The sequence below is a fragment of the Lissotriton vulgaris genome, chromosome 2_1, assembly GCF_964263255.1.
Source record: "Lissotriton vulgaris chromosome 2_1, aLisVul1.2, whole genome shotgun sequence".
NCBI lineage: Eukaryota > Metazoa > Chordata > Amphibia > Caudata > Salamandridae > Lissotriton > Lissotriton vulgaris.
The window spans coordinates 353,205,583-353,225,833 of NC_141687.1; the positions used below are offsets into that span (position 1 = coordinate 353,205,583).

A 20,251-nucleotide genomic window follows, 5' to 3' on the forward strand; every position below is an offset into this window, starting at 1 on the left:
GCTTTCGCCTAACATTGTTGATCTCTTCTCTGCTTCTAAAAACCCATTGTCACAAGCCTTGGAATAAAGTTATATGAGAAACTGGCCTTGTGGAAAACTAGGTAGCTTCAGTTTTTGGGTCGAGCCTGGGCAGCACATGCGCTGCTCTACGAGGCATGCTGTTTTGAGGTATGGAATAAAAGCTCCTCCCATTTCCCACAGATATTTTCAATTGGATCCTGTTACTGCCCTTTCAAAATCATTGCTTTTCATTCGTGAGTAGTGTTAGTAGTCATTGGTAACCTCCCATAAGGACTGGACTTTTTTACTTGTGTTGTTACCCGGTCTGCTTTAGTAGTCGGTGAGCCCAATTTTTGTTAATGATCTTTCCCTATTCAGCTCACGATGGTGCAGCACGCTGCCCGCTTTTATGTTATTAGTTATGTATTTATTAAATTCACAGCACGGTCTGCTTTAACTATAGCGGCCGCACTTATTTATTTATTCAATTTATGGCGTGGTCCGCTTTCATTTTAGCGGCCACCCTTATATATTAATTTATTTAATTTATAGTGCAGTCCGCTTTCACTTTAGCAGACGCGCTACAGAACCTTTAATTATTTATTTTTTCTTTTTGGGTGAAAGCGTCCCATACCGTGCTTTCACTTTAATGTTTGCAGTGCCCCTTTCTTTAGAAGCTGCTCACTGTAACCTGAATACGGCGAGCAGCATCTTAAGATAGGGGCACGGCCTGCATTAAGATGGTCTCGTATTTGTGAGAGTTTGAGCTGTTCGCATTAGAAATGACAAGGCCTTTCATATATATGCGTTGCTTTTAAAAACACATAAATAAAAGGCTTTGTCATTTACAATGCCAAGCTTCAACTTTCGCAAAGCGAGACCTATTGCATTCAAAATGCTTCTTCTCTTTTACCTTTTGGATGTTTAGATTGAGACACTGTATGCATTTATTGTAATTGGAAATCAGGAAAACGGTTGTGGCAGTAGTTATTAGATCAACTTTTACTATTGCAACTCACTCTATCTTAGCATTTCTATCTTACCTCTTTATAAGGTATGGTAAATCGAGAATCAAGCTGCCAGTCTGTTTGCCCTTTCTTCTACCCAACCACCAGCACCAAAGACTCCTTCAAAAACGCCACCCGCATACACCACCAACTAATCCGAAACGCCAAGAAAACAGCCTTCAAGGACCATCTAGATAACAACGCCCACAACAGCAAGGAATTATTCAACATCGTCAAGGAATTTACCAACCCCTCAGCCAACTCCAACAACATCACCCCCTCTCAAGCCCTCTGCGACTCCCTAGCCTCATTCTTCCACAACAAAATTGCAGACATCCACAACAGCTTCGACAACCAACCCGGAGACCAACCCACCCAATCCACTGCAGGACCCCCACCCCCCCTGAACATCCTCAATGACTGGAAGCCAATCTCCACTGAGGACACCATCCGTCTGATGAACTCTATCCATTCAGGATCCCCCACAGACCCTTGCCCTCACCACATCTTTAACAAAGCAGACTCCATTATTGCACCGCACCTCCGAGATGTCATCAACTGCTCCCTCAACTCCGCAACCTTCCCGGAAAGCTGGAAACACGCCGAACTCAGCGCCCTCCTGTAGAAACCCACAGCTGACCCCACCGAACTCAAAAACTATCGCCCTATCTCACTCCTTCCATTCCCGGCCAAAGTCATTGAGAAAGCTATCAACAACCAGCTCGCCGCATTCCTCGAAACCAACAAATCCCTCGACTCTTCACAATCCGGCTTCTGAGCCAAGCACAGCACCGAAACCGCCCTCATCGCAGCAACAGACGACATTCGAACTCTACTGGACAATGGAGACACAGTCGCCCTCATCCTCCTCGACCTCTCTGCAGCCTTCGACACGGTCTGCCATAGCAGCCTTCTACAGCGCCTTAAAAACATCGGAATCCAAGGAAAAGCACTGGAATGGATCACCTCGTTCCTCTCCGGAAGAACGCAGAGAGTCCGCCTTCCACCATTCAAATCAGAGGCCACTGAAGTCATCTGCGGCGTACCCCAAGGGTCCTCACTCAGTCCCACCCTCTTCAACGTTTACATGAGCCCCCTCGCGGCCATCGCACGCCAACATAACCTCAACATCATCTCCTACGCCGACGACACTCAACTGATCCTATCACTCACCAGAGACCCTAACACGGCCAAAACCAACCTACACGAAGGAATGAAAGAAGTAGCCGAATGGATGAAGCACAGCCGTCTGAAACTGAACTCAGACAAAACAGAAGTCCTCATCTTAGGTACCTCCCCCTCCGCCTGGGACGACTCTTGGTGGCCAGAGGCCCTTGGAAAAGCACCCATCCCGACGGACCACGCACGGAACCTGGGCGTCATCCTGGATGCCTCACTCTCGATGAACAGACAAGTCCACGCCGTTTCTTCATCTTGCTTCAACATTCTTTGCATGCTCAAAAAAACATTTCGCTGGATCCCTACCGAAACTAGAAAAACAGTCACCCACGCTCTGGTCACGAGCCGACTGGACTACGGAAACACACTCTACGCCGGCATCACCGCAAAACTCCAGAAAAAACTACAACGCATCCAGAACGCCTCAGCCAGGCTCATATTAGACATCCCGCGTAAAGAACACATCTCTGATCACCTGAAAAACCTCCACTGGCTCCCCGTCAATAAGAGGATTACTTTCCGGCTCCTAACCCACGCACACAAAGCACTCTACGAAATAGGACCCGAATGCCTCAACACACGACTATCCTTCTACACCCCCTCCCGCCAGCTACGTTCCTCCACCCAAGCCCTCGCCACTGTACCTCGCATCAACAAAACCACCATGGGAGGTAGATCCTTCTCCTACCTAGCAGCTAAAACTTGGAACTCACTCCCCACTCACCTCCGCCTTACTCAGAACCACCTAGCATTCAGAAAGCAACTAAAAACATGGATATTTGACAAGTAACTCCCCACCCTTCTTCAAGCGCCTTGAGACCCTCTGGGTATGTAGCGCGCTATATAAATCTATTGACTTGACTTGACTTGACTTGTTTCCCTCCAGTCGCCTCTCTTTTGCATTAACTTCATTGGCTTCCTATTTTCCCTACACGCACATTTCGTTCTGCCGCTGCAGTGCTTCTTTTCCAATCTACATTTAAAGAAATTCTTGCTGAGGCAAATCCTTTTTGTCTTGCTACACGCATTTGAAATACATGTGTTTGAGCTTCAATTTTCGTATGATTTCCCCTTCCTTTCTGCCAAGTCTTATTGGTTGGCATCTGCTCCAATAGACCTTTTGATGTTAGTTGCTTTCTACAACTATTGTTTACCATACCATAGCATAACATTGATCATGGCAGTTCCCAATAACAGCATCATATTGTGTTTATTTAGTGTACATTTCATTTGCCATTGTGTACAATTGAATCATGGAGCTAATTAATCTTCAGGGTGTGTCAGTTCCTGAATGAGATCCTGCAAATCTATTCGGTTCTTGGCTAGTGGATTAGCTGTACGTGACAATTTGATATGTAACTTTTTTTTTTTAGTTCAAAATAATTTTATTGAATTTTGGCAGAGGAAAAACACAGAGGTACATACAGAAAACTGATAAGTTAATTCATTAAATTACATGGAAGCGAATAAGAAAAATCGTAAATAAGCAGTCAATTGATATGTATCTTTTAAGCAATTGACCACTTACATCCTCAATCCGGGTTTTTAATCGGGTGTCTTATGTGACATTAAGCCTGCAGCCATCCTTCTCACTGTTAGTAGGGAAGCTGTGAAGTCTTTTTCTTTCTTTTATATCTGGTCTTTAAAGGCGTCATACCCAGGAGCCACATTTCAGAGGATATTCGTTAGGTCAGTTGTGTATATGCACTATGTACATTCTCTGGAGCCTTCCAATATTGTGCGCAAGCGGCGACTTTAAGGTCGTATTGCTAATCACATTCACTGTTCCCCATTTATGATTTTTGGATTGCTTACCTAGGCCTATTTTGGTATTTTCGTGGGGTTATATGCTATGTGCGAACGATGCTTGTGATTGAACTGCTGAGTAAGTGATTCGTTGTCCGCTGTCTTAACGTCATATTTGTAAATTGCTTCAGTGTCAGAATGAGTATACCATGTCTCCTTAATAGCACAGTGCTGCAGGTAACGACGCGGATGGCTTTGACCCTGCACCATACACTAATAAGAGTAGTAGCATTTCTTTAGTGGTGACCTGTAGATGGCACTAGCCACCTACTTACCGAAATTAAATGTAGCAATAGAGCCACAAAGCTGCGGAAAGGTGATGAAAAGATTGTGCTACCTAATCGTTCAGTTATTAGATGTTCCCGTCAACACATTATTCCTTGAAGTGTTTCTTTACGAAGTTTGGAGGACGGCATATTGATGTACGAGTGCGCAGTTTCCTGCTGTATTGCACGCCATTCCGCGGCTGAAAGGGTAAACTTTGAAAACATTGCAGCTTTTGAGCTGCGGTACTTCGGGGTCCTAGCACCGGGTGCACAGGAACCCTTTGTTTTAGGCCTGCGCTCCCTGCAGCTGCCTGCATGGACTTCTGGAGCAGCCACTATGGATTTCTTTCTACCGAAAATTGTCTGCTACATTCCAGGGCATGGTTTGGGAGACCAGCGTGGAGGCCTGTTGGACTGCCAGCTGTACGATGAGAGCATCGCTCTGCTGAAACAGGACACCTGGGGGAAATAACCTGTCACACCTGTTGATAACACTTTGATATCTTGTCAGCATGACCGCAGCACCGATCCTCCACATCCCCACTGCTCTGTCGTTTCTATTAAGTGGGACTCTGCACATTCCTGCACGCCCCGCCCCTGTTGTATAAAACAGTGTTGCAGAACATGTCATTCCATTGTGTGCATGAACTCTTAACGCCAGTATTGATAAGAAATACACCGAGTGCCCACGTGGGGGACTTGCCTTTCCCACTGCAGTAGCTTGATGAGGTCTCCAATTTTTTAATCTTTTTCCATAACTCCTTATCCGGAAGTGGCTCGCAGTCTTTTGCAATTGGTTAAATCCGCAATGGGCATAAACAGTCTAAACTGTCTGTTTACACTCTAGATTTTGTAAGAACCTGGCAGCCTGGGCGTAGTGATGGGGATGAAGATAGCAGAATACGCAGGTCATTGCACCTTTTCTTTGGGGGATGATGGGGGGCCGAGGCTCAGCCGTTTTTATCAAATCTTGAAGTTTAAATAAATAGAGGCTTATGTTCCTACAGTCCATAAAATGCTTTTCTTTCAGAACATCAATGTCGTTTGTGTCCAGGTGTTTACGTATGGCAATAGCACTGGGGCGGCAATGTCGTGTGCTATGTGAAGTACTGACTTTCAGTACAGACCGGATTTGTACACTTGTCAAGCTCAATTTCAGCAGTAGCTGGTCCAAATTAAAAACCGGCCTACTCATTCTACACCTAAAAGTGACAGATCAAACTACTAGGATTGACCTAAATTAGCTCATGTTAAAGGAACAGGTACATTTAAGGTAATCTGCTTCATGCGCAAAGACCGGGATTTTTCCCTTCATACGATTCAAGATTGTTCTCTGCAGAAGAACAAGTGCCTGTTTTCCTTTCTAGGGTGATAGAGACCTCAGTCATTGAAACTAATTTCCCACGCAAGTATGACAAGTACAACCATATGTGTAGCTCTCTTTGACTGCTCTTCGCTCCAGTCTATGTATGAAAGGAGTTTCCCAGTCGCAGTAACATAAAAGGAATGTCGTTTTACACACACTACTCATTACTACACATTCATTTACAAATATATACATGCTTATGAGTGGTCCCTCACACTCCAGAACCTTTGCTCCAAAGCACAAGCTGCAGAAGTAGTTGAAAAACCAATAAGAATTTGTCTGCGGTCATAAAATGCCTCAAGAGACATAAGGTACCATCAGGGAAAAATAATATGGGGGCTTCTGAGGAGGCTCTTGTACCCCTGACTGCCCCAGAGCACTTTGCCATTCGTTGGTGGTGCCCTCGCCCGGGCAACACAGAACACAATTATGCAAATTGCTAGAGCAACCCAGGGGCTCCATGCCCAGTCATGAATATTTTATGAGTGACTTCACGTTTGTTTCTTATTTTTAGGTCGCTCATTTGAGACCGCTTGTATATACTTTAGTATATGCTTTGGTGTATATATACTTTAGGATACACTTATGTGTATGTACTTTGTGGGCTCTGGAGGTCAGCCCTAGGACTTGGATGCTTCCGCTTAGGGACTTTTTTTCTGTTCAACTGCCTCTATTTAACTGTCTTGATAGAAAACGACCAGCAGAGGTCAGTAAAATACCAGAAATGCTTTCTACTGAGGGGCTTTGTTTTTTAATTTTTCTGGCAACTGCCTCTATTTAACTTTCTTGATAGAAAATGACCAGCAGAGGACCGTAAAATACCAGAATCACTTTAGCATTCTCTAGATTCCAGTCCATACAAATTGTCTTCCACAAGCACCCGTAGACAATAATAATTTTTTCAAATCTTGTAGTTTCAGTGACATGACCACTGAAGGTCCTGCTTTTATATTATAAACAGAGCTTTAGACTATACCATTTTCCGCTGAAAGACAATATTTCTCTCCATGTGTTCCCATACCTAGTGTGTCACGCAGTTTGGTGCTTACTTTCCCTCCATGTTAAAGAACAGTAGATGCTTCAGCACCCAGGTAATGTGCTGCATAGCTAAATACATATAAGGTCCCAAAGGCGAGACCTATTGCATTGCAAATGCTTGTTAATGAATGGTGCCCCATTCAGGGCACACATACCCTTGATTTTCGGTGAGGTCCATAGGGGAAGCCCCAAAGCCCCCTCGGCCCTATTCCTGAAGCCACTTGGGAGCCAGCTCCTTCTGTTCACCCTCCTGCTGGTGACCATTGTGGGTGGTAAGAGAATTTAGTGTTCTTCCTACCCCTTCTGACTTCCGGCTGGAGGGCTTGATGTCTCGTATGCCTGCCCTAACATGGGATAGGTGAAACACACCAGACATTCTTTCCTGTGCTTTGGAACAGGGACTTGGGGGCCCGATCAGTCTGGGAGTGCGGCGGTGCTCTTTTGCTTACTGCATCACTCGCAGCAAATCTTTCATTGGAGCTGGATACTGTGGGGAAAATGGACATTTCATGGGAAAGGTCCCATGCACGCCAACTGCCATCCTCAGTCTTGTTTGTGCAGACCCTGTGCCTTAGCTGTACTAAAAGGTTTCCCGGAGATACAGGAGAGGAAGCTTCTCATGTCCAGCCAGATGTTGTTCCCTTGTGGATGGGGCTGTTTGTTTCTTTTCTAGGGCCCCAGTTAGCCAATGTGTGCCTGGAACGTTTTTTGCTCCTCATTGCCAGTTCTGTTCACCAGGACTATTGATTCTCAAATTCCTAGCCTGTAATCGTATTTTCGTACAGGAGCTTGATGTGTACTACACTGACTACTAACAGAAGACCTGTCTGGGCGCTTGACACCTCTTCTGGGCTTAAAGACTTCTAAGCAGCACCCTCCCGACCGAGTGCCCTCCCTTCCAGCACTTTCCAGGCCCCTTCATCTCCTTGTTAGCCACTTGCAGAGCACCTGGGGTAGCAGATGTCAGGACCCCTCCTACTAGATCTCACACTTCTGAAGGATCAGACCGCAGAAGATCCAGAAGAATCTTCCAACTCCCCCACCCTGCCCCACCCACCTCTTTCCGGTCGATTCCTCTCCTGTGCCCCAGAGGTTGGGGAGGGCAGCTCCACTGGCCCCGGGGAACCAAATACCAGTACCTGGGTGTTAACTGAAGTTAGACGTCCTTTGATTCTACCTTACAGCAGGGGTCAGGTGTTTTCTCTCTACCAGCTGGTCGACCCTCCGATTTTGCTTCCGTCCCAGTTCCAGAATGTTATCAAAATTCTCTCCTTTGTGCAGGGGTTTCTAAATGAGGATGGAAAGTGAGTTCTGGAAGATAAGCAGCAATGACCAATCCTAGGGTGATGCATTTTCACTCCACCCTGCCCCAGCCCTCCTGCAGAGTATTTTAGGACATTCCAACATGACTAATTGAGTGGTCTGTTTAAAGGCCTCCCTGAGAATCTGAAAACATGCTCCTAACTGCCAAAACTGCCTGGTCCTTTTCCTCAAACTTCAAAGGGATGCTCCTTCTATGTATAGCTCTATAGGTCTGGCTGTCCTTTGTTTCTGTGGGAGTCCACCTTCATCGGTCCGGTTTAGTGGAATATAATTGGCACATGCAGATTCCATCCCAACCCTATTTTCTCTTTAGAGCAGGCCTAATTAATAACTAATGGCCCTGTTGTATAGGGAGAAGTTGGATCCTCAGGCTGGCCACCAGAATAATTAACTTCGCTCTGTGCCGAGGAGAGATAGGTTGGGAAACGAAGGCCTGGAATCACATTAAAAGTTGAGTCCGAGAAAAATGCCAAATTCTCAAGTGCCCGATATGACGAAATTGACATTGGATCTGGAGTCAAGCTTTTTTTTTTTACCATATGAACAGTGTGGTACGCTGATATCTAGACCTCCCCACTACAGATGTACCCACTCAGTGTTATTGCCCACTGATATTAAGGTCTATTCTCTAGGTCAGCACCAATCTTCAGAGGGGTTTCTTGTGCAATGGTCTGCCTGTGCCAGATACTTGATGAGCTACACTGTAATTTTGACACTCGGCCGACACATATGCATACATATTTACATGCAACCAGCCCAGATAGAGCCTCTTACCCCATGTGCAGCTGTAGACCTTATCTAGAATTTTTTTTTATAAAAAAGGTCGACTGGTGGCAACAGAACTTACAAAGCGTGTGACTCTGGTAGTGTTACTCACAGGCAGATGTCTGGAAAAAAAACAGGTAGTCTAAAAAGTAAAAAATCCAAGTGGATAAAATGGGCGGAACCTCTAACATACTCTTATCAACTCCATTGCTAGCGCAACTGCATTAACATAAGATACAATAAAAGTCTCTGGTCTCGCCACAAACCCAAACCTTCCAACCAATCACAACCTATTGAGTGAGATGCTACCCATTCACTGAGATCTTTATTACTTTCTCAAGGGTATGTAGTTAGAACTGTGCCTAAATAACAAAATGAATAATGCACACTACAAAGAGTACACAGTGACAAATGTGTTGCTCCATTAGCTTGATAGAAATTATGGTGTTACTCTACATTTGATAGATCTCCTATACCCGTAAAGGTAGGCAGCAATTGTTCCACTCCACGCTCACTGAGTAATGCTCAAGTGGAAAGGAGTGCTTAGAGAGGAGTGCTTAGAGTGGAATATACCTATCCGAGAATCTCTCATTCATAGTTGCTTTGTATTGAACCCTCCCCTCTTCTAAAATCAGTGCACCCACAATGGATGATATGTGTATTTATTACACACTATTTGTGTGTAAATTAAGTGCACTATAGTTATTGAAAATATTATAAGCAGTTAGGCAAAGATAATGCACTTTAGGGCAAAGGTCATTTATGCCTCTATCATATTTTGTCACGCACACCTACACAACTTGTTTTACCTAAATTGGTTGTAACTAGTCTTCTATTGTCAAGGGTGAATTATTTTTGTTTGCATTTTATTATGCTAATATGGCAAAACATGCAGTGCTTCCATGCATACTTTAATCTGCCTTCAGACTCTAAGTCAAAACTCCATGATTCCGTGCCCACTCCCTACAAGCAGTCTGTCGAACACCGCACCTATTCCAATACCTTGCATACCGTCTCTAGGCGTGTTTAAAGGAGAGATGAGGGGCCATCTCGTGCTCTGTTTCTGTATCACTATGCAGGCTATTCAGACTATAAGTTGTTAAAAAATGCACGCAGAACCTCTGCTACATTTCTTCTATCATGACGAAACATACAACCCTCGAAACTATCTCTTCAGTTGCCACAGTCAGACATTTTGTGCGCCAGAGAAAGGTAATCTTCCGCCTCAGTCTTGTTAGTATAAGTTAGAAAACCATAGCAATCCAGTACACCGTTATTGGCTACAAAAAATAAGAACAATTTGCCCTTATCTTTGTTCTAGCTTTTCACTTCCTCCTCTCATGCAAATCATTTGAATGCAAAAAGGGTATGTTACGTCGGCACATATTGTATACAGATGGGCCTGTTTCGCACACAGCAGTGGTTCTGAGTTAAATGTCATTGAGCTACACAAACTCATTTTGCACCAATTAAGTCTAGTTATTCTTATGGTGGTAAAAACCTGCACGTTTAGATCTCTTCTCTGTAGAACTCTGCTAGTTTCTCATCAGGACACGTAGGTGTAAGGAAATTCAAAATTTTACAGAAAATTAAAAAGTTTCTGCCTAATAGGGCATAGGGCCATAGGGCATTCCATCGAGTAACCCCAGAGATGCTGGCTCAAGCAGCTGTGGCCCATCCTTGCCTCCTATCAGGCGACCTAGACAGGGACTTGCAGACCATGCAGGATTGGTTTCTGGACAGGCTAAATGATCTCGCCCCGGAAGTAACATCTCGCCCGACACCGAAACGGGTCTCCGCGCCCTGGTTTACCGCTGCACTGTCGGCTACGCGGCAGCAGTGCAAGGTAGCCGAAAGAGCTTGGCGGGCACAATATGACACTGTTGCCAAGCTGACCTATAAAACGGTGGTCAAGGCTTATCACCGGGACATTCGCCTGGAAAAAAAAGCGTATCTTGCCAGGAGAATTGATGCTGCTTCCAACTCCTGCAAGGAGATATTCTCCATCGTGAGAGAATTCACCTCACCTTGGTCGAACATCTCGGACCAAAAACCATCTGGGACCTGGGCGGCGGATCTTGCTGACTTTTTTACGAGCAAGATCCAACGCATCCAGGAGTCATTCCTGGTACCAATGTCTGTGGGCCAAACTGAATGTGATATCACCATATTGCCACAGACCGGGCCAAGGGCGACGCTGAGTGTGTTTCCTCCGATCTCTGCTCCGGACTCCCTGGCTTTAATGGGCAATTTAAAATCGGGTTCTCCCCTTGACCCATGCCCGGCTAAATTTCTAGCGAAAGTCGCGGAGGTGATCAACCCGCTGGCTAATCCGCTTTTGAATCTTTCACTGAGGCTAGGTGTGGTCCCGCAAACCTGGAAGCAGGCGATGGTGATCCCTTTGCTTAAAAAATCTGGCCTAGACCCGAAGGCCCCAGTTAATTATAGGCCCATCTCTTTGCTGCCGGCCCTCACGAAGATTCTGGAAAAGCACGTTCAAGGCGTGCTCTCCAATTTCCTTGAATCTAATGAGATCTTGCACCCCACCCAATCGGGCTTTCGTCCCCATCTTAGCACTGAGACTGCGCTCCTGGAGGTTTCGGAAACCATTAAAGGGGTTCTGGACTCTGGGGGCAAAGTCATGCTGGTGATGCTAGACTTGTCGGCGGCTTTCGACACCGTTCCCCATGATGGTCTCCTCGCAAGACTTCGCGAGATAGGCATACGGGGGACGGTGTTCGACTGGTTTTCTTCCTTTCTTGCCGGCCGCCGGCAAACGATCTGGGCCCCGCCTGATTCCGCCGTGATGCCGCCTCTGGGAGTCGGGGTCCCTCAGGGCTCTATTTTGAGCCCGACCCTCTTTAACATCATCATGACCCCGTTGGCGGCACTGGTGGAGTCACATGGTGCCCAGATCGTATCCTATGCGGATGACACCCAGCTCCTCTTCTCTTGTTCGAGAGGAGGCGACTTTGATGGGGAGAGTATTCGGGATTGCCTTGGGGCTGTTTTTCATTGGTTCCATCTTAACAGCCTCAAGTGCAATTCCGACAAGTCCGAAGTACTTTTCTTTGGGTGCGACACCGAGCCTGACTGGCAGACTTGGTGGCCACAGGATATGTTCCCTCCATCCTGCTCCTCTCAGGTTGCAAAGAATCTGGGGGTGAAGCTGGATAACAGGTTAACCTTGAAATCGCAGATCCTGGGGGTGGCTGGCATGTGCTTTGGCATCCTTAGGATGCTGCGGAGGTTTCTTCCTTTGTTATCCGTGGAACATAGGACGCTGACAGTTCAGGCTCTGATTGGGTCCAGGTTGGATTATTCCAACATTCTCTACCTGGGCCTTCCCGAGTACCTGCTGCAGCGCCTTCAAGTGGTGCAGAACGCCGCGGCCAGGGCTATATTCGGCCTTAGTAGGCGCTCCAGTGCCTCGGGCTTGCTGGTAACGTTACATTGGTTGCCCATTCGTAAGAGGATCGCCTTTAAGGCTTTGACCTTGGTCTATAAAGCTCTTCACAAGGGGGGAGCTAAGTACCTCCAAAAGAGAATGGTCTTTTATCATCCGACCAGGTCTCTGAGGTCGGAATCCCTGCACCTTGCTGTCGTCCCTCGGGTAAAGAAAGCGCGCCTTGGTGGGCGCTCTTTTGGAGTGCTGGCATCTCAGCTATGGAACTCTCTGCCGCTGGCCCTGCGGGGTGCCACTAGCTTATTGGCTTTTAGGAAAGGCCTTAAGACGTGGCTTTTTACTCAGTAGCCGTCCTTTTTGGTATCTCTGGCTCACTACTCCTTTAGTCTTTTATTTGGTGTTATGTTATTATGCTGCAGTTTTCTTGTCTTTTCCAATAAAAGCGCCGGGACACTCTTTCTGAGTAGCCGTGCGCTATAAAAATGATCCAATAACATAACATAACATAACAATTGGTTCGGAGACAAACTATCATTATTGGTCGTTCACCTTTCCCAGGGGTATAACTCTACCTCCTCAAAGCTCTGCAGCAAAATCTCACACTGTGTGGAGTGTTTTATAAAGAGTGAATACAAGCAAGCCACATTAACGAATGTTTATAATAAAGGTATTGCTAAGCCACATTTCAATCTAGTTAAAATATTTTCGTACGTCTGTGGGTAACCTGTAATAGATGAAGTCAAAACATAGTTGACAACATATTTGTGGGAACATGGTTTAAATTGTTGATTTTCTGATAAATTTGCTTAAAGTATAACTGTGTGCTTTTCCTCTCAACAGTAATCCACCATTGAGCGAGGAGATGCTTCCCTCAGGAGAGTGGATGTGTCATCGATGTACGATACGCAGAAAGGTATTACATTTATTTTTTTTATTAAAGTGCTTCCAAAGTTCTTTCAAAGTTGTCATCTTAAAAAGGAAAACACTTTGATATTCACACAAACTCCATAAAGGCTATCACGGATATTACTTTGTATCATTAACACCAAAGTTTTAGTCCCTGATAATTGCAATAATACTCTAATTTGTGGCAAGTAGGATTAGAATTCAACAGCATGCTTATTTTCCTTGAAACAATATACATCATTACTTCTAATGATTTGTAGTTGATACTGTTGGTCACCTGGTTAGCGTAACAGATCTAATTATAACCTGCATTATTAGTTTAATTAGATACAGTAGAATTGATTAATTTATATGTTGTGCTTGGCAGAATGGTTTAACTGGATGCTTTTGGCAACCAGCAGCAACAGGCTGCCAGTGCTAGTAAAAAGTGATCTTTATGTCTTAATAGGAAATATAAATCGTGCAGCTTGGTTTTGGACTTTTTTTGCTTCTTGACTATTGGCTTGATTGGAAGGCCAACTTAGATGACATGTCTTAATGCAGAACGTTTTGTAATTTCCCGCTACATTGGTAGACTCACCGAACAATGTGAGAAATAGTAGAAGCTGGTGCCTAGCTGCCTCTAAATATAGGAATTTTTCACAAATTCGTTAACCTCAGATTCTAAGGATATCTCTTAAAGATAAAACACAATACATATACGGTTTATCTAATTTCTTCTTTGTAAAGTAGATTTTGTTAACTGTTATGGTGTTCCTATCAAAATGGTAGAAATTCAGTGTTATGTACCATTATCTCATCTTCCGAGTAAATATGATGTCCTTTTGGCCCAATGTAGTCCCTGCCCACGGGTGGGATTCTCTGCTGTCTTTTGTCCTTGCCCAGACTGTTTCTGGTTTCTATGAGCTGTGCGGCTCCCTATTAAAAAAAGTGGAAATAATTACAGTACTCAAAGATATTTGGTCTAAAGGGAGCATTTTATGATGCACACATGAAGAGTTCAACATTCAGGTTACAACCTTCCATGGTGATTGGAAAGATTCATTAACAGGAGGAAATTGCATTCTTCCAGCAGTGCTAAAATGCAGCAAAGACCAGTGTTGTGAATGTAATAAGTTTCCTCTTCTTGTCCTACTCTTAACTCCACAAACATCTTGTATTGTTAATTTATTTAGAATTTAAAACATGGATCTGTTTAATTTGTGGATAAGCATTTTTCTCTGAATAAATGAATGAATTAATAAGTGATTTATATAGCGAGCATCTACCCTAATTAGGGCATCGTGTTGCTGAGTACAGTGCAAGTCCAGAAAGACATTAAAGGTAATCCTGGTTGAAAAAACAAGTTCATTAATTTTTTTACATTAAAAAAAATATATATATATTTACAGAAGACAGTGACGTGATAAGTGTAGATCAATATCAAGTGTTTCTGTGTTTGGCAGTTTGATAGACAAAGATACATGCTTCAATTCTTGCACGACTAACTTTCTCTATAATTAATAACCTAGCCCCCATTGATCTAAGGGCCATGGCCTGGAAATAAAGGTGAATGAGTTTTTGCAGATGATCAGGAACTGTACCCTTAGATAGCACTCTTTTATGGATAGGGAGTCAGTGCAATACTTGTAGGTTGAAAGAGCAAGAGTGATATTGACGGAAGTTCAAAATAAGACAAAAAGCTTCGTTATGGACAATTGGAAGCCACTGGATAGAATATTTAGGCAGATCCCAAATAAAGGGGATTACCATAGTAGAACCTAAATTTGATGCAATAGCATAGAGCTCCGAAGATTGAGCTTAAACCCCAAAATCCATTAAAAGTATCTGTTTTTGTCCAAAAATAAATTGTTCCCTGTGACCCCCAACTCACCGGGATCAGGCTGACCGAAAAAGCACTCCCGCTGACTCCAAAGAACAATCACGGCCAACTAAAAAGACAGGTTGCATGGCAGGAGCGGCTCTGTCTGCAACAGAGGTGAGGGAGGCCGTAAGCTTAGAGGCTGCTGCTTTGAGGGACCTCGATGAGGGCTCTGGAGCGGCCCTTCTGCTTCAGCTCCTTCTCCCCTCCCTGAATCAATCAATCAATCGATCGGCTCCGGGCGCCGGGCCGGGAGGCAGGCAATCTAGAGGCGCATAAACCCTGTCCCAGCCGCCGAAATACAGGCTTCGGCTGTGACGCAAGAAGCGGGCTCTGGAGGAAGCGTTATGAAGGCCCTGGACTATTCTAACACGGCGCTGTGAGTCAGACTGCAGCAGCGAAACACCAGAGGTGAAATAAACTCGGACTCCTGCCTTCCCCCCCTCACCTCAAAAAATAAAATATATATTAAATTACGAACCTGAAGACTGGGGCAGGCGGTGGTGCTTTGTGAGGTGAAGTGGCATTTGGCCCCCCGAGGGGTGCATTGTGGCTGGACTGCTTAACCCTCCAGATAATTTCTGTGGGCTGGGCCCGAGGGCTAATATTAAGCAAGATCACCTACATCGGTGGCGGCCGCTTGTTGAAGGTGGATGCGCGAACTGCATGCTCCGGAGTGCCTGTCCTTCCCCCGATAGGTGCCTGACCCCAAGATGGCGTCTGCTGGGGAGCCGGAGGGCGGCTCAGAGACTGAGAAGCTAGTGGGTGGGCAGAAGCATCTCCTATCTGGCGGGGCTTGAACGCCAACAGGACTCCACCACTCCATCCCCTCACGAAAGAGAGCCCACATGAGAAGGGCGGCGCACATAGAGTTTTGAGACAGGGGGGGGGACGGGGACTTACTCTTGGACCAAATTCCTTCACAACGTTGACACATGGAGCGCTGCCACAGTGATTTCCTCTCAATTCTGCTTATGGGAATTGGGGTCTATCTGCTTACCTTCAGAGCTGTCCGTTCCACCTCTCCTCTCATGGGGCAAGCTGGAAGATGAGCCTGACGGCGCTTCCTAGTAACACCGGGACTGCTACCGTCGATGGAACTCTGACGATGCCCCATGGGCGGAAACCGAAAATGTTTGTACTCCCCTCAGAGACCGAGTACCATTGGCCATTTCCTGGTGGAGCTGGCCTATGCAGCTATAGAGGAGTCTGGTTCTGTTTCACCCCTCTGCCGTCACCTACCCAGCCGGACATCAGACATTGTTTTTCACGGTTCTTCTTGGTTTATCGGTCTTTCAGACTGACTGCTTGGTTCCCTTTGATGGACTTTCCCTCTCCTGCCTGCCTTGACTCTATCGACATTCCCCTCCCCTGTTTTCCTTTCCTGCTCTGTTACGCCACGCAATAGTAATGCATACTACTGTGTTACTGTGGCTTCATCGTGTGTCCTTATGTGCTATTCGCTATTCACTCTTGTTGTTACTATGTAATCACTGTGTAACTTATGTAAAATATTTGTAACTTGCAACTCGCTGTTCTAATGTAAAGTGCTCTGATACTTCCGGATCTAGCCAGCGCTATATAAAACTCAAATAAATAAATAAGAACATTTTATCATGAACCACTGTGTTACCAATAGAAGAAGATAAGAAGTCCAAAATGTTTCTGAGTGACTTTAGCTGAGAGAAACACAAAGCGAGGCAGCTGAATTTTGAAATTTAAAGGATAGCTCATGACCAAATTAGATCTCGCAATTTCTTGCTTTTACAAAGGGGGCCAGAGTCTGATCCAATTCCGCTGGCCACCAAGCAGGAGACCAAATGACATTAGACAAACCAAAGACCAGAATCTGTTTTTCTCTATATTAAACAGAAGGCAGCTATTGTGCAGCCATTCTTGAAGGAGTCTATAAATATCTCCCATGGATAGAAGATTGGCTCAGAGATGGACACAATCAACTGTTTGTAATTAGTGTAATATGGTGTGATGAAGTGCACATTTTATAGACCTCCAACCATGCCGTAATCGTTCTGTGATGACGCAAAAACTCTAGATTGAGAATCATTCAGAAGATGTCCTTCCAGAAACATGGCCAATTAGCCATTGCTGGCTTTTTCTAGGACCTTAATAGGGAATGGTTGAAGAGATATAGGCTATAGTTGGCCAATACTGTAGCTTTTGCCAAAGGTTTCTTTAACAAAGGCACTGTTTGCCATTTTCCAAGAAGGAGGGACTATAGACAATTCAAGCCCGCCTCCAAAACAGTAGAACATAAGAACTTAAAGGTGTCCCTGTCAATAACATAATTACTCAACCAATTGCTTTAAAAAGTTGCAATCCAGGAAGCGGGGTACCCCTCGTCTATACTTCCTTTCCATAACTTGAGGGTGTTCATGGCAGTTCTAGCTATGGAATAGATGCAGAGCTCGTATCCCGGGACCGCATGCATACAGTGGCAGTCGCTCCAATAAGTATTCTACTAAGTGGGTCCGCACATATTCTAATTCCTTGCGGGTGTCTTCTACAATGTCTGCCATTCTCTCCATCGCCAGTGCGCAGCCACAATCTGGCGTGCCAATGCGGAAGGGAAGGGGCCTCTAATTTCTTCCAAGCTGCGGCCCCTGCCATCTTGGGCGTTCTGAGGCAGTGCCACATTACCGAGCGGGCCCCTTGCGTCTGGCGCTTCAGCTTGGTGTCCCAGGTCCCCAGGAGTGGGTGTTCTATCGTGTATAGAATCCGGTAACCCAAGATCTGCTTGATTTGAGCTAAAACCTCTTTCCAAAAGGGCTTGATGTGGGGGCAATCCCATCAGATATGCTAGGTGACTACCCAGTTGCCAGCATCCCCTCCTGCACCGGTCTGAAGCGTTGGGGAAGATGGTGTGTAGCCGCAGAGGGTGTAGATACCAATCGTGCATAATTTTGTAATTAGCCTCCTGTAAAAACAGATCGGTTAAACTTGGGAATAACCCTATATAGTGAGGACCATTGCTTCTTCTGAAGTTCGCTCTCGAGAAGGAGGCGTTGCGTCTGAAGCTTGACCTCTAATTCAATACATTTTCCTCTGATGACAGCCTTGAAGATTTCCCAATTGTTGGCTAACTAAGTGTGTTCTGGGTCATTGAGGTCAAAGTAGTCTGTGATTGCTTTTCGTAGTCCATCTCGGAGAAGTCTATCTCTGCACAGGTAATGGGGAAAGTACCACCTGGCGAATTTGGAGCGTGGTGCAGGCCAATCTAAGGTCCATTCTAATGGCGTGTGGTCGGAGAGGCAGATCGGGTGAAACTTGCTTCCCTAAACCGTATAGAGGAGGGAATGACTCATGAAGGCAAGATCTATTCTGGAGTATGTCCTATGCGAGTGGGGGGGAAGGAGTAATCCCAGGTCGAGGGATGAGCATTCCTCCAAACATCTACCAGGCACAGCCCCTGTAAAGTTGCTTGAAGTGGTTTGCTGACCCCCCCCGCTGCCTTATGGACGTGTGTGGTATCTAGAGACTAGTCCCATATCAAATTGAAGTCCCTGAGCAGTATAATGTTGCCTCTTGCAAATCCCCCTAGGGTAGATGAGAAGGAACAGGAAATCATGTTGCCCTGTGTTGGTTGCATGGAGCGTCGCAATCGTACACAATCTGCCCCGTATTTCCCCCCTCACCATCACAAATCTCCCCCTCGTCCGTTTTAGTGTCTTGGTGCAGAAAGGTGGTCGAAGTGTTAAAGAGCAGCGCCACCCCATTGTGTTTGGTGCGTGCCGAAGAGCAAAAAATTTGAGGTTAGGTCCTGCGTTTCAGTCGCTGTTCCTCTGTGCTGGGAAGGTGCGTCTCCTGGAGGGCGGCAATTTTAATCTGATGATCCTTTAAACATTCCCAGACCCGTTGACTCTTGTTAGGGGAATTAAGCCCCTTGACATTCCATGTCAGACAGTTAAACCTCGCCATTTGTCAGCAATACCAGGTCCGCTCGTCCCCCTCTCCCTCCCCTGCACATTGCCCATCAATTTCCCCACCTCTCCCTCCACCCTGCATCAGCAATCTAATATGAAAAAAAGCAATAAGGAAGACCGTGACACCAAAAAACCCAAAAGCAAAAAAGGAAGAAAGGTGAACCATGTCCAACATAGGTCAAACACTTGCTCTCAGAGGTCTTCGATCATAGGAGAACCTCAATACGAGCAAAAACCAGGGCAGACCAAATTCCGCCACTGAGGCCCATTATCAGTTCAGTAAATGTTGAAAGAAATAGAAGCCAGTAGCTAGCCGGCTCTTTGGTGGTTGTGGTCGACATTGTGAGTTCAAACTTTTCTCCTCATCGCGTTGGCATAAGTGGCAAAACAAGTCTGTCTCTAGAAAGCAAGGGGTTCATCAACCCACAGAGATTTTTCTTGATCGTCATCGTTGAAGCCAGGGGCCTCCCCCCCTGTTTCTTCGGACCAGTCGCCGCTTCCGCCCTCCTCTCATTTGTCGCGTGCGCTGCGGTTGGCAATTCAATGCCCAAGATAGTTGCTGAAGAGTCATTGTGTCCGCCGTCTGGTTAACATGGTGCTCAAGTCTGCAATTACCCAAAGTGCTGATCAGACACCTCATAGGAAACACTGCACGTGGCCCTCTTCTCCTGTAGTATGCCTACCGGCTCTCCCCTGCTGTTGCCAGGACTCCCTCCCTACTTCTTCGACTGCGGAGCAGCCTCCAGGCCTCTCGCTGCGGCTATGGGCGCGCAGAGGCAGGCACCTCGATAACCAAAATAGATGCAGTCTCCTCCAAATTTGTGCAGTGGTAGTTTTGTTTTGAAGAAAAAAAGCTAGACCAAAGGGATAAGTCTATCTGTATTTTATCATGCGGTCTTGTAAGGCTGTTGTAGCCGGCTGGAACAGCTGGCGTCGTGCAAGAGACGCTTGGGCTACAGCCTGGTAGAGAGTGCACGTTGCGTTCTGGCAAGAGACCTTGTCAAGGGTTCGCGCTTTCTGAAGGACCAGTTCTTTTGTTTTAAAAGAGCTGAACTTTGCCAAGATATCCCTGGGCCTCCTGGCATCGCCTGGAACACGCGGTCCCACCCGGTGGACCATCTCCAGGCGAACCTCCAGCTCAGCGTATCCCAGGACCGTCGAGAAAAGCCCTACCAAGAAGGCCTCCGGCTGTGGGTCCTCTCAACCCTCCTCCAGGCCCCTCACACAAATGTTGTCTCGACTGGAGTGGTTCTCAAGGTCTTGACATCAGAGCACTGTGGCATTTACCTGAGCACGTAAGTCAGTAGAGTGGGCCTCCAGCGGCTTCACACAGTCCTCTGGGTCTTGATATTTTGCTTCGAGGTCCAGAGCGCGGGCAACAACTGAA

The 20,251-nt window shown here is 45.9% G+C and overlaps 1 protein-coding gene across 2 annotated transcripts in view; it reads left to right on the forward strand.

Annotated features, from left to right (window-relative positions):
• Positions 1 to 20,251, forward strand: part of PHF12 (PHD finger protein 12) — a 375,664-nt gene that overhangs the window by 96,955 nt on the left and 258,458 nt on the right. For both annotated transcript variants that reach the window (XM_086955134.1, XM_086955135.1), the window contains exon 3: positions 12,997 to 13,069. In XM_086955134.1, the coding sequence (XP_086811260.1) occupies positions 12,997 to 13,069 (73 nt within the window). The remainder of the gene's footprint in view (positions 1 to 12,996; positions 13,070 to 20,251) is intronic.